Genomic DNA, 15,405 nt, shown 5'->3' with positions numbered 1-15,405 from the left:
ACTTCACTGTCAGTCACTGGTGTTTGAAGCTCTTGTTGAACACCTACTTCAATAACCCAATTTAAGTCATCTCTGTTCATTTTATTTCCCCAAAAAGAAAAAATCCAACCAACCATAGAAATGCGAAATGAGTTGCACCGCCAAGTGCTCCTGCCTGCAATCATCACCACTTTTAACTATAACCTGCAAGTGCCCCACAATAAAACAAAAGAAAACTTCAGGTCAGCTACCAGAAAAAATTTAAGAAGCACTCACATCAGAAAAAAAAAACTATGCTTACAGAGAATAGATCCCAGCCAGACATATTGCCAAACTTGGAGGTTTTTCTTATCCTTTCTTTCTTGGCTTCCCACAGCTCACCAGCAAGAGCATCTGTGGCTTTCGCGTTAACATCATCACGATCCTGCAGGAAAACAAATTTGAATCATGATTACTGGAGACATGCCAAGTGCACCATCTCCCTAGCTTCGCAAGCTTTTTGCACGAAAGAAAAAGTATGCATGCTTAACAGATGGAGCTGTTACAAAGTAAACCCGTGGGTACCTCTGATTGACCATGCCCGGTTCTTGCCATGGTTTTCTTTCGAGGAAGACCAAGCGGAGACTCCCCTTTGGCAGCAGCTGCCTGAGATAATTCACACTCAACATGAGCACTTGTAGGAATCTCAATCCTATCAAGAATACAATGATAACATACTCGAACAAGCATCAAGAACGAAGTTATTTCCATTGTTTGAAAATATTGTTGCCATCCATGCTAGCACTAAGCTGAGTGACGGTTTCAAACATGTTCCATGAGATACGAGCAGGTCGATTTGAAATAGAAAAACATGCAGCTATGATCAGGCCTCACTTGCTAATCACGTAAGAGAATGCCACCCTTGTACTCCTTAATGAAAATGTTTCAGACCCAGAAATGACATGACATGAACGAAAGTTAACAAAGAAGAAACACGGCAACTAAAACTAGCTACCATGACATAACCTCATATATTGATAATCAGATACATGTATTATCACGCTACAGAAGCACTCATTCGGTATTATACTAGATCCTTTGTACTGTTACTCTTACTCACCTTTACTTGAGCCATCGCAACAGTACTTGGCACCCGTCGATGATCTTTCCTTCTGCCAGATTCCTCAGCTTCTATATCTTCCATGTTCACCCCAGGGACAGCTGTCAGATGTAGTCTAACCCACTGATGGCATTGGTGCAGTTCACTAACTCCTCCACCTTCTGTAATTGCTGCAACTGAGCAACAGTGAGCCCCATCTTCCTTAGCAGTGCAGCTGCACTTTCCGTTTTCCACAGCACTGCCACCACTGCCGCAAGTGCAGTCTACTGAAGTACGTGGACTGTCAGAGACGGATAACCCCACATGCACAAACTTCACCTTGGTTTCCCATAAGTGGGTCATTGCACGGTCAATAGCCTGAGAGGCTGCTCTAAGCATTGCATCTGTGTTATTATGTTGCATCTTGGACTGATTCCAAACAGGATAAGCCCACGGTGGTGGCCTCTGAAGTTGCACATCACCATTTGCAAGTGGAATCCCTCCTTGTGACAGTTTTTGAGGTCCTCCTTCAACAGTATCCTTTCTACTGCTTCAATCACAAAAAACAGGACTTTAAAACAATTGCAAAGTTGCACACAACAGTATTTCCCAATTAGATGGCTAGCTAGTATAGCCAAAGGCCCACAAGCACAAGATATTTTCTCAACATGCCTTAAGGTAAGCTACAAGTAACGACCGGTAAGCATCTATGCTCCAACTGCATCGTTAGCCCTAAAGTAGAACCAATTTAGTTTATAGGAACCTGTAGAGTGCTCTATCCTCCCTCTCCCAAAGACTCCTCAGTTGGAACTATGTGAGCTTGTGCACCCCATTGATATATTCAAAATCCCCCCCCCCCCCCAAAACAAAAAAAAAAAACCAAAAAAAAAAGAAATTAAAGATCACCTTCGCTCATCACACTTGAGCACCTCTACACATATGAGATAAGGTGCCTTCTCTCTTGAGTTGAGAAGTGTGGCTTCGTCTTCTGGAATGTGCACCACCCTAAACATACCCTTTCCAAGGGGAAAGCATACACCTGTAATAAGACAAATGATAATTTCAATGATTTATTTTGAAGTAACACAATACATGCGACCCTATATAGAAGAAAGATGAAACACAGCCAATATAAAATTTAAGCAAAGCGGTTTAAGAGAGTACCTCCATCATTTTGAGCATCAATAAGATGTGTATTGAGCTCTGCAAGAGACTGCATAAATCAAGAAGGTGCTTTTAGAGACGAGAAATGAAAATTTGCACGAACAGATTTTATACTGCAAAAAAGTGACCTCATGAAGGGATTTTTGCCTATCCTCCATTGGATAAACATCTACTAGTCCTGTGGAAGTGTCACATAATGACTGAATGAAGTCTAAAGTGGCATGGTATGTCCCTTTCCTCAGATGAAAGGATGAATACTTTGGAAGTGGTGGTTTAGCTGCTAGCCTCTCTATTCTTTGTTTAGGAGATCCAGGTCGCTTCTGACTCAGTTGCGAAAACAAAATGAACAATTAGACAATTGCTGCATAATTGTATCAGCTTCATCGCAAATAATCAGAAAACAATAATCTAAAGCAGCTAGATACAGAGAGAGAGAGACTATAGACTGAAGACCAGTCAGTGTATTAAACAGCTGCAATTCTCCGTACCAACTCTACCAAACCATATGCAGTTGAAAGACATGGATACACAGAGTAGCAAGCACTATACAAGATACTAACGACACATTTCATCAAAAAACTCGAATACTGACCCACACAAGTAATACTTTTTAAGGCTTTCAACAACAACCTCGAATCTTCAGACTAAAGAGCCTGCATGAATCGTCTCAAAGCAGCATTGTTTAGATTGCTGATCATAATCATAAATATCAACTACTACAACACACTTTTGAAAGGGAAAAAACAAAAAAACAAGCCTGGGCCCTGCACTGAAAGAGCTCACAGTACACCAAAAGTCAATCAATCTAGGTTAGCATAACACAACCGAACTTGTAACATGCAATATCTCCTAGGTTACCTAGAGATCACATACGTTGCATCTAACTTCCTCAATGTTGCAGAAACAATGATCAACAATCATACATCAGGTTGATACCTGACAGCAGGCTACTTTTAGAGCAACCTGTGCCAACACCCGCCTCACACAGCAATTGACTTGTGCCTCACGGGCCAGCTGTGTGATTATCCATGACAACGGACAGCTTTGTCACAGCGATCACCCTTACCACAAAAATACTAGAGACCACCACCTACGGAAAAGGGTTTTATAGTTTCTTTTTTGAGTTTCACCTATTCATGTAATTGGCCGCACCACATGATGAGGAACCGAAAGACTTGAAACACAACTGTAAACTGTTTTAACACAATGCAAAAGAGAACCTGCAAGAGACACGTGGTGTTCCTCGAGAGATCATTGACCAGTTATTGCAGATGTTCTTGTGTGTAACCCCATGCGGGTAAAAAGTCAGGTGGTTGCTTTTGGTGCATTTGTTTTTAGTAAAGTTTTTGGGGTTTCGTTTTAGCTTCAAGAGCTTAAAAATTGAGGCCTTAGTCCGAATTGTAATCAGATTGTAAGAGTGATCTCTCAGAGTAGTTGTGCTTTGAGTCTTGACATCAATTTCACAAAGAAATACCACCAAGGGCGTCTATAACAGGGGCCTGTCCAAACAAGAAAACTGCTATATCAAAATGAAAAAGCATTCTCGACATCGTTCGAGCTCGAAAGTCGTGGTGCTTTCTTCATGAACTTGCCCCAAAATTAGGGTTACATTTCTTGCAGTCGACCACAACATGGTCCATAAACTCTTGAATCGTCCAAACACGCCTTGACAGACAGTGTTCTTGTGGAGGTGATAATAGCCCCAAGATATAGCAATCACATTGGGCCTCCAAGGTTATCGGTTGTAGAAGAGACACCCGCTGAGAGATGTCCAAAGACTGCAAGTTGTAATCTACTAGGGTTTCTGTGGCAAGCATTTCTAAATACCCCACACTGCCAGAAGCTGCACTCCGAAGGACGATGTCAAAAAGCATGTAACTTCGGGTAAAAATTTTCTTGAAAGCTTGCCAAGTCCTTGGTGTGTGCAGCTTGGTAGCTATAGACTTCCACCACTTCATGGTGCTACCTCTAAGAAAAGCGGTGGCTCAAAAAAAAAATGATCCTTCTCGTGGAAGTGATCTTGAATTCCTTTTGACTTATGCCCTGTAAGATAGAGCGATGAAGACGGGAGCACGCCCAATGCGCGATGGAGTAAGGGGGGGAGTGGCTAATAAGTCCAAGGTCGATACACAAAAATTCTTTAGCAAAATTTAGTGTAAACTTTGGAAGCGCCATCTTGCTCTATCTGCTCTTTCGTAGGACCACACACGAGATGTGGAGTGGCGGTGTTCCACCCACGAGATGTGGAGTGGCGGTGTTCCACCCCAAGAGAGCGCTGGCCCCAAACCTTGGTGCCCCTTTTGGTATTTCTTTATATTGCTTTAAGTTAGTACAAGCCGGTACTCCCACTCTGTACCTTCACCTGGAACCGTGCCAAAGAATGAGCCCATGGCACATATTTAAAGGCCCTTAGCCTCTAAAAGCACTTACAATGAAAAGCTTCAAGTTCTATAAGCATCTGGCCCAAAAGCTATCAACGCGAATGACGAAAATCCGTACACCGCGTAAAACACAGAAATCCATATTGTCTGTGTCACAATCTGGTGACATGGCTGCCCGGTTCACACACACCTCCCGTATGGACAGCCCCCAAGAGCCCCGAACAACTGACGTGGCAGGTTCCGTACGGACATGCGGGAAATTGCGGCGCCTTTCACAAAATTCCATACATGCTGACGTGGCACTGTTTTCGGCACAGCTTTTGGGCCATTCTTGCTTTATTTGGCTACATGTCACGTGACACATCCCAACCCTATGTGTCCGTGGATAAGCTACACCATAACAGGGTTCCGGTCCAAGTCCAATCAAGTTAGATTAGGAGTGATATGGAACTTTCGTGAGTCTATTCGTAGACCGTGCATACCCAGTCACTCAGTGTAGGTGCATATCCTCTGGTTGCATAAGCACAAGCATAAGCATTTCCATCAGAGTCAGTTTGGGGGTTTTTCAGATGACTTTATCCCATTTTTCCCTATTTTTGACATTTTTCACTTATTTATTAAGTGACTTTTGTTGGGTAGTCAGTAGGGCAAATTGGGTAAGTTAATTTATAAGCAAACCCAAGTTAGCACAAATTGGCAGATGAGCAGAGAGCACAACAGGCTTCCCCAAGCAGTAGGTGCCATCGCCATCACATGGACTGCCCTAGAGTTTTCCATCCCTGCTAGAGATCGCCAGCAAATGACCAAGACCAGCGTTTTTGTTGCCTTATCAGATCAGCGTTTTGCAAAGTACTAACGCCAGGACATACTCAGCCAACGCAGCGTTTTCATCACAGCACGCAGCAAGTCCTAATAGCCGGTAAGAGGTTTTCTTCATCACTTGATAAACCTGCGGTTTTCAGCCAAACACACTCTGCTGTCCAGCGTTTTTCAGCAAGGAAGTTTTGCCCAGAAACGCAGCCAAAAGCCTTGTACAGCAGCGTTTTTCCCTCATCTATCCGACCCGATCAAAACAGTCATTTTCAGCCTTGAACAGTCCAAGAAAACAGCATCAAGAAGAGCCCGGATTTCAGCCCAAGTCGCCGTCGTCATCATCGACATAGTCCCATTGCATCAGTCCATTGCATCTGCATTGTACGCATTTGTGAAATCAAGTTAGACCACTCTCGCCGACGAGAGTGGGGCCTTCGGAGGAGGGTTTTACAAACCTTTCGGTGTCGTATCTCTTTTCTCTCTTTCTCTCAGTCTCATCCACTTGCACGCACGATCCACTCACTTTGTTCGTGACCACAGCACTCTACAAGACGGAAAGCTCTCTCTTTCCATAAGAACTAAAAGGAACCTTGAGCAATAAAGATCACTAATCTTGAGAAGTACAACATTCATTCCGCTGCACCTAACATTGGTATCAGAGCTTTGGAAGTGTTCTGCATTACTCAAGGAAAGAACCACAAGAACCACAAGAATTTTTTTTGCTTGTTGAGGTCGCACGAACCCAAGTTTACTTGGGCGTGGCGATTCCTAATCGTGTTTTGTTGAAGAGTGACAGGAATCCCAAGAAAGAAGGGCTTGTCCAGCCTCCCCTTGTGTCTCTTTTCACTCATTGAGAGCGGACCGTGCACTTAGCGGCCGGCCAATCGACGTGAGGTGGGAAAAAGCAACCTTGGTGTGAGCGCAAGGCCGCCAAGGGGTGCGCCTGCAGAAAAGGGTAGAACTCGGGTGAAGAAAAGATCCTTCTTCAACGTGATTTGCAAGCGAAAGAACACCCCAAGAACCCAAGACCCTCAAGACTCAAGAACCTCAAGAACCTCAAGAACCCAAGTTCCTTGTGAACTTAAGAACCAAAGATCCCAGTGCATGGTCGTCACCCGAAGCGGCATGGATACTTCGCATTCAGGTGATGAGCATGAGAGAGGCGACGAAGGATTTTCCCCACCAGGAGATTTTTCCGACCCTCCCCCTTCGCCATCTACACCACGAGTTGTCCTCACTCCTATGGAGATGATGGTCAAGTCAATGTTGGACATGATGACACGACAACAAGAAGAACAAGCGGCAAAGACCCGTGCACAAGAAGCCAAGGACCGCGAGCGCCAAAAACAAAGCGACAAACTTGCTGCACAACAAGAAGAACATCGACTTGCTCAGGAACATGAGCGCCTTGCTCAGGAACGTGAGCGCATTGCAATTGCCGCAAGACAAGAAGACCACCGATTTGCCCTCGAACACGAGCGCATTGAACGCAAAGCAGAAAGGGACGCCAAGCGAGAAGCTCAAAGGGAGATTCGTCAACAAGAGTTTATTTCGCAAGTCCTAGCCTCGAAGGCCGAATCACCCAAAGATCGTGGGAGTTCGTCCAGTGGCGCAAGCCACGAGGCGGATTCACACAATCCAATCTCACAGAGAAGTTGACCTTCAGTAAGTATGACGGTAAGATGGATGCTACTGTTATTCATTCTTGGTTGCATCAATTTAATGCTTATTTTGCGACAACTAAGAAAACAGGCAATAGCAAAGTTTTGACGGCAGCTATATATCTTGCCGGTGATGCCATAAATTGGTATCAGGCTTGGCAAGAGGCACAGCTAGCCGCGCACCTAGAGGAAGCCGACGATCTCACGCCCCTCTCTTTTAGTTGGGCTGATTTCCAAGACAAGCTCAAGGCGCGGTTTATGCCACCTCGGTACCTTGCACGACTAAAGGATGATTGGCGAGCTCTCAAGCAAAACGGTACGCCGGTTATGGCTTTCTCTAATCGGGTTTTGCAGCTCGGCACTCAATTACGCAAATCGGATAAGAAGCGCAAGGAGGCATTTCTTTACGGATTGGACGAGTATATCAAGTATGATGTCGAAGTACTCGATCCACCCGATCTCAACAAAGCGGTAGCCATTGCTCTCGCCCACGAGATGAAACACAACAAAGGAAAGCCTAAGGAAAACAAGACTTCTCAAGCAACCCCGCAGACTTCTCAGAACACACAGAATGGTAAGAACGGTAAGAATAGTAAGAATGGTAATTCTTCTAGCCCTTCTTCCTCTAATTCCTCGGAAAAGAACTCTAACAATGAATCTAAGGGTAAAGTTAAAGCACCTGCAAAACCTAAGCTAGCCCCTGATGAAAAAGCTTCTCAAGGAATTGTAGGAGGATATATCACAGCTGAAGAACAAGTGGTTTATGCTAAAGAAGGTAGATGTTTTCAATGTCACATTAAGGGTCACATTAAGAAAAATTGTCCTAAGACAGTCGCACCTAAAGAACCAAAGGCACCTGCAACTACCACAAACTCTGTCACAACACAACCTTCATCTTCGCATGACTCTGACACACACATTGATGAATCTCTCATGAAGTGTTATGGTCATGTAAAAGGACAGCGTTTTATCATATTGTTTGATCCAGGTAGTATGCATGATGTGATTAGTCCCCCTCTTGTTGAGAAAGCCCGCCTAGAGGTTAGTCAGAAATCTCCTGTCGAGGTTTCTAGCTTCGCTCCCGGTATGGACTCTCTCATCACGAAGGAGTGCCTTGGTGTGATGTTTACCGTTTAGCAAGCTTCTTTTAGTCGGAAATTTCTTGTGTCTCCTATCTCAGGATGTGATATGATTTTGGGCATGAAGTGGTTTCGTGAACTGAACCCTCTCGTTGATTGGGAGGCTCTCACTCTCACTTTGCATGCCAAGACAGATTCCCCCCTCATCATTCGTGCTGAGGAGGGCTTGCATTCTTTGCCTCTCATCTCGCATGTGCAAGTAAAGCGTGAATTACGACGAGGCGCACAAGCGGCATTCATATATGCTCCCCCGGTTTCCCAGAGCATTCAAGCTCCAGGTAAGTATTCGGAGTTGTTTACGAAATTTACGCATCTCTTTTTGCAGGATGATCTTCCACCTCGTCTTCCACCGGAGCAGTCGGAGGACCATCGCATTGAGCTTATGGAGGGAGCACAGCCTATCAGTAAGGCTCCCTACCGTTTGAACAAGTCACAGGAGGAAGTGTTAGAGCGACAACTCACGGAGTTGGTGGCTAGAGGATTCATACGTCCTAGTGTAAGTCCTTTTGCTGCCTCTAGTTTGTTCGTTCACAAGAAGGATGGTTCGTCTCGTTTGTGTGTTGATTACAGGGCATTAAACAAGATGACCGTCAAGAACAAGTTTCCAATGCCTTGCATTGAGTATATCCTCGATAGGCTCAATGGGGCAAAGGTTTTCAGCAAGGTCGATCTCAAAAGTGGATACCATCAGGTACGGGTATTCAAAGGCGACATTTTCAAGACCGCCTTTCGCACCGAGCGAGGGCAATGGGAGTATATTGTTATGCCTTTTGGATTGACAGGAGCTGTGGGTACGTTCAATCGTCTCATGGTAGGTCGTTTCGGCGACATGGTAGGTGTATGTGTGTTCATCTTTTTGGATGATATTCTCATTTTTTCTGCATCGTGGGAACAACATGAAAGAGATGTCGAAAGGGTATTAACTCGTTTGGATGAGTGTCAGTTGTACATTGCAGCTAAGAAGTCTGAATTTTTTCTTACTGAAGTCACTTATTTGGGTTATATCATTTCTGCAGAAGGCGTCAAGCTAGACCCCGCGAAGGTGGAACAGGTTCGTAATTGGGATTTGCCCAAAACTGCATATGATGTGCGTTCTTTTCTTGGTTTATGTCAAGCATATAGTTCGCACATAGAGAATTTTACACGCATTGCTGCACCTATGACTGATGTTTTGAAAGGAGTAAAGACTCGCCATTAGCGCGTAGACTTGCCCGAGGCAGCCATTGAGGCTTTCGCAGCTCTTAAGGTTGCGGTGACAGAAGCACCGTGTCTTATCCTTGCCTCTTGGGATGACCCCTTTGAGGTATGGATGGATGCGAGCAATGTCGCCATAGGCGCTGTGCTCCAGCAGCATGGTCGCCCAGTAGCTTTCCTTAGCCGGAAGCTCAATAGTGCGGAAAAAAATTATTCAGTTTATGATAAAGAACTTTTGTCTGTTATTCACTCTCTTAAGCATTGGAAGCATTTTTTGTATAGTAGAGAGTTTACAGTGCGCACAGATCATCAAGCCCTCAAGTGGCTCCAGTCTATGCCTAGTGCACATTGGAGTGATCGCCAAGCGCGGTGGTCACAATTTTTTGAGCAATTTGGTGGTTTGATTGAGTATGTGCCTGGAAAAGCTAACCCTGTTTTTGCAGATGCGTTGAGTCGCAAGGAACAGATTTTGGCTCTTGAGTCAAGAACCACATTTTCTATCCAGGGTGAGTCTTTTGACAGCATGAAGAATCAGTATGCAGATTCGGAGTTTGGTAAGTATTGGTTGCAGGCTCTTGCTTCCCAAGGGCCCAGCAACTATCTCATTCGTGATGGATTGTTATTTTTCGTCCGCGTCTATGTGTGTTGCCCTCTCTTAGGCCAGCCATATTGCATGATGCACATGACTCTCTCATGGGTGGGCACAGGGGTATGAACACCACATTGAAAAAGATTGAACGGTTTTTTTATTGGCCTAAAATGCGAAAAGATGTGTTTAGTTATGTCACACATTGCACTACTTGTCAAAAAGTGAAAGCTCCTCGGGGTAAGCAGCAAGGCCTCTTGCTTCCGCTGTCTATTCCCGAGGGACCTTTCCACGATATCTCTATGGATTTTGTGACTAACTTACCACCAAGTCAGCATTCAAGGAACACTCAATGTTTAACTATTGTTGATCGTTTCAGCAAATTCTGCATGTTGATTCCTTGTAAGGCCACAGTTACTGCACAGGATGTTGCATGATTGTTCATAAAGCATTGGTACCCCCTCTGTGGTTTGCCAAAGTCCATTGTTTCAGATAGGGATGCTAAGTTTACGTCCAACTTTTGACGTGCACTTTTTGAAAATTTTGGCACAAAGTTGAATTTTTCATCCGCTTTTCATCCACAGTCAGATGGTCAAACGGAAATTTATAATCAGTTAGCTTTAGATGTGTTGAAGTCTTATGTTCATGATCAGCAGTCTCAATGGGAGCTCTTTCTCCCATTGGTACAGGTTATTCTCAATGATTTCCTTCTCTTCTGCTATTGGTCGAACTCCGTATGAGGCAGCTTTTGGCCGCCGATTCCAGTCCTTGTTGACTCGCTCGGTCAGTCAAATGCCTGATGCCAATGCTGAGAGTCAGTCATTGGATGAGATTTCTGAGAGTGTGAAGCTTCGGCTAAACAAGGCTCAGGAATCTTATTCTCGACGGGCTAACAAGCATCGTCAAGAGGTCTCGATCAAGGAAGGAGATTGGGTGTATCTACGGATTATGAAACAGCGTCTTAAGCAAGTTGGAAAGAAATGTCCTAAATTATCTTTTCGTATGTATGGTCCTTTTCCAGTCATCAAAAAGATTAATGAGGTTTCAATGAAATTAAAGTTGCCTAACTCATGGTCAATGCACAACGTTTTCCATGTTTCTTGGTTGAAAGTGTTTCAGGGAACACCTCCAAAGGACGTTTCGGAAGAAGAAGAACCGGAGATCATCGATGAAGCAGAGGTCATGGAACCGGAGCAAGTCTTGTTGCATCGGTTTCGCCATGGTTCAAAGAAACAAGTACGACAGTATTTTTTGAAGTTCAAAGATCGAGGAACCCATGAAGCGGTGTGGGTAGACGAAGAGTTCTTCAAGGATTATCCAGAGTTGTTGGCAGACTACAAGGAAGCCATGCAGCTCGGTACCAGTACCTCACTTTAAAAAGGAGGGGATGTCACGTGACACATCCCAACCCTATGTGTCCGTGGACAAGCTACACCATAACAGGGTTTCCCTCCAAGTCCAGTCAAGTTAGATTAGGAGTGATCTAGAACTTTTGTGAGTCTATTCGTAGACCGCGCATGCCCAGTCACTCAGTGTAGGTGCATATCCTCTGGTTGCATAAGCACAAGCATAAGCATTTCCATCAGATTCCATCAGAGTCAGTTTGGGGATTTTTCAGATGACTTTATCCCATTTTTCCCTATTTTTGACATTTTTCACTTATTTACTAAGTGACTTTTGTTGGGTAGTCAGTAGGGCAAATTGGGTAAGTTAATTTATAAGCAAACCTAAGTTAGCACAAATTGGCAGATGAACAGAGAGCACAACAAGCTTCCCCAAGCAGCAGGTGTTCCCTCCCTCTCAGCAAGAACCTCCCCATTCCCTTGGCGAGGCCCAACCATCAAGCTTAGCGTTTTCCATCACAGAGCCTCTCCCCCTCGCCGGCATTACCAGATCAGCCATCACCATCACATGGACTGCCCTAGCGTTTTCCATCCCTGCTAGAGATCGCCAGCAAATGACCAAGACCAGCGTTTTTGTTGCCTTATCAGATCAGCGTTTTCCAAAGTACTAACGCCAGGACAAACTCAGCCAAGGCAGCGTTTTCATCACAGCATCGCAGCAAGTCTAATAGCCGGTAAGAGGTTTTCTTCAGCACTTGATAAACCTGCGGTTTTCAGCCAAACACACTCTGCTGTCCAGCGTTTTCCAGCAAGGAAGTTTCGCCCAGAAACGCAGCCAAAAGCCTTGTACAGCAGCGTTTTTCCCTCATCTATCCGACCCGATCAAAACAGTCATTTTCAGCCTTGAACAGTCCAAGAAAACAGCATCAAGAAGAGCCCAGATTTCAGCCCAAGTCGCCGTCGTCATCACCGTCGTCGTCATCGACATAGTCCCATTGCATCAGTCCATTGCATCTGCATTGTACGCATTTGTGAAATCAAGTTAGACCACTCTCGCCGACGAGAGTGGGGCCTTCGGAGGAGGGTTTTACAAACCTTTCGGTGTCGTATCTCTTTTCTCTCTTTCTCTCAGTCTCATCCACTTGCACGCACGATCCACTCACTTTGTTCGTGACCACAGCACTCTACAAGACGGAAAGCTCTCTCTTTCCATAAGAACTAAAAGGAACCTTGAGCAGTAAAGATCACTAATCTTGAGAAGTACAACATTCATTCCACTACACCTAACACTACGCAATTGCAGAGAGAGAGCCTTTTTGCTTTATTCTACGCTTTGAGGTTGAGAAAGAGAGAGGCGCCTCTTTTGCCATATTTTGAAAGCTTTTAAAAGTATGGCAACTTTTGGGGCTCTGCTTTTAGCATCCCTTGTAATCTTTAAATATGTGGGCAGGGCCTCACAACTTAGAGCGTCACGACGCAGAGTCTGAGAGTGAGCGCTTGCCTACACTCTTGTACTTTGAACACAGATTAATACAAAAAGAAATACCAAAAGAGGCGCCAGTTTTTGGGGTCAATATCTCTAGGCACAGAACTCCGCCGGGCCAGTGTCGAATCAATCGTGAACTGTGAACTGTTTTGAAGTATTTATTTGTGGTGTCGCGGTAGATTCTCAACTTGGAGTGTCCAAGTCTGTTACAGTGGTATCAGAGCACGGCAGATTTCTCTTCTACGGGAAATCCGATCCCTTTTTTTGTCCGCGGCACTTATGGCTTCAGGTAGAGATCGGTCGACTTCCTTTGCATCCGGAGATGCGGGAAGAGACCACAACGAACATTCACGCGAGGAGTATGGCCCGCCTTGGCCTACTCAGACAGAGCTTGAAGAGATGGAGCGTCGACGATTGATCGGCAATGCAACAAAGATGATGCTTAATTTTGCGAAGGACCCAAAATTTGCAAAATATATGAGCCAAACTTCTTTCGATGAGGTGCACACACAGTGGCGGCAAACCACGGAACCAGCCAAGAAACCTCTTACTCCCAGGATGTACACAGAGCAAGAATTAGAAGAGGTGGTTGATGCACGAATTGCTCAGCTTTTTGACGCGCAAAAAAAGGCTAAAAAGCATCACAAAAAGCAAAAGATAGGCGCTGACTTCCCGGGTTATTGGGTCGTCAGTCAACTTTTGAATCGGTAAGAAAGCAGAAGAAGCGTGTTCGATTTGAAGGAGTACTCAGTTCTTCTTCTTCTTCTTCTGAGAGTTCTTCTAGCTCCTCTGACTCGAGCGAAGAAGACAGAAAAGGCAAAAAGCAAAGCAAAAAGCAAAGCAAAAAGCAAAGCAAAAAGCAAAGCAAAAAGCAAAGCTTTGGGAAGGGCAAGAAAAAGGTAAAGAAACCTAAATCTCGCCCCATGGTTGACAGTTCTATAGAGGACTCGTCTTCAGATAGTTCGGACTCTGGCAACAGCAGCTTTTACGCAAAGAAGAAGAATTTTTATAAGGCCAACCAGTATGACTTTCTGGAAGACAAAAGCAAGAAAGTCGAGAGTTTAAGGAAGGTAGACAATCAATAAAATTTGACACTTTTTTTGGTTATAGAGATGCTTCGAAGGCTTTGTCTTTTATACAACAATTTGACATCGCTTTCTCTGGAGGGCGTTACTCAGAGCACGCTGAGATTCAGAGAGCTGCCTCTTACTTCAAGGGGAATGCTCGAACTTGGTGGTCCACGCTTCTATTAAACAAGACAGCGCCAGTTAAATGGCTGAAATTCAAAAGGCTTTTTATTTCTTCTTGGCTAACTCAAGAGTATGAACGCGACATACGAACTGCTTGGAACCACCTTCGAATGACCAAGAATGATACAGTGGACGCTTATTGCGAGCGATTCTAGAGCTCTTTTCTACCCGCATCTTCATTTAAGAAGATCTTGTTCAAGGAACAGATTGAGCGGTTTACCTTGGGTCTTCCTACAGAGATCCGAGATCCCTGCTTAGAACAAAAGTCAGCTTCCATTCAGGAGTTGATGAGTCATGCGAAACGGGGTTTTGCCATTCATTCAGGAAGTCTGACCTACCCCACAAATGAGATCATGATGCAAAGAGCCAAACAGACTTCGAAAAATGAAAGTAGAAAGAGAAAGAGCAACACAGAACAGAAAGAAAAGGATGCACGACCCAAACTTACTCCTCAAGAGAGGGCTCGCTACGTAAAGGACGAGAAGTGCTTTGGATGCGAGAAAACTGGGCATATCTCTGCTAAGTGCCCTAAAAAGGCACAGAAAGAACAGAACGACAAGGACGACGAGAGGCCTGAGAGTTTGAAATCAGCTAAGGACTGTGGAAGAACAGGCAAGATGAAAACAGGACTGGTTCCACATTACATGGGTACCGATCCTAGCATGATGGACGAGAGTACAGACCTTTGTCGAGCTTGGGGCAAAGTGAAAGACCGAGAAGCCCTGATCTTCTTCGATGGAGGAGCCAAGGCCAACTTCATTTCACCGGAATTGGCGGCGCGGCTCGAGATCACTCCCGATTGGATAGGACCACTTGCAGAGGCAGTTCTAGCGGCACCCGACAAGGACGTAGCCATTACACCTGTCATTGGCAAACTTTGGTTGCATTGTCAGGGGTATTTGGGGCATGAGGACTTTTACATAATGCCTTTGGAAGGTTGTGATGTCCTCTTGGGAATTCCCTGGTACCACAAGAACAACGCCGTGGTCGACTATCGGGCGAGGAAAGCAACATTGACCACAGAGAAGGGCAGAACCATTGTACTCGATGTAAAACTTAAGGGCGAGTGAAACTAATTTGACTATTTTTTTTCTAATTTCTATTTTCTAGAATTAGGACTTTAATAAGAAATGTGCACAATTTAAATAATAAAAAAAGGAATCACAGATCTGTAAGAAAAACCATCAGGAGACAGACAACTCTGGTGTGTCATATGATGGGTGACAAGAAGCACCGTGAAGGAGTTGGCCTGTTAGTTCGGTGGGAGAAGACCAGGTAATGGTCGTCCCTGATGAGTCACAAGATGGGTGACAGGTTCATCGGTAAGGGGA

The 15,405-nt window shown here is 44.7% G+C and overlaps 1 protein-coding gene across 2 annotated transcripts in view; it reads right to left on the bottom strand.

The window, feature by feature from the left end:
• Positions 1-15,405, bottom strand: part of LOC147450142 (phosphatidylinositol 4-kinase beta 1-like) — a 62,217-nt gene that overhangs the window by 30,258 nt on the left and 16,554 nt on the right. Inside the window, exons 2-8 of one of the 2 annotated variants that reach the window (XM_086519455.1) lie at positions 2,350-2,541; positions 2,222-2,270; positions 1,964-2,096; positions 1,079-1,607; positions 544-624; positions 281-403; positions 114-183 (exon numbers count right to left, since the gene is read on the bottom strand). In XM_086519455.1, coding sequence (XP_086375581.1) covers positions 114-183; positions 281-403; positions 544-624; positions 1,079-1,607; positions 1,964-2,096; positions 2,222-2,270; positions 2,350-2,541 — 1,177 coding nt within the window. The remainder of the gene's footprint in view (positions 1-113; positions 184-280; positions 404-543; positions 625-1,078; positions 1,608-1,963; positions 2,097-2,221; positions 2,271-2,349; positions 2,542-15,405) is intronic. The other variant, XM_086519456.1, reaches the window with a different exon arrangement.

This window comes from Adiantum capillus-veneris, chromosome 9 (genome assembly GCF_014529385.1).
Source record: "Adiantum capillus-veneris isolate H3 chromosome 9, ASM1452938v2, whole genome shotgun sequence".
NCBI lineage: Eukaryota > Viridiplantae > Streptophyta > Polypodiopsida > Polypodiales > Pteridaceae > Adiantum > Adiantum capillus-veneris.
Note: the sequence above shows the minus strand (reverse complement) of the source record. Positions and strands in the feature narration are given on the sequence as shown.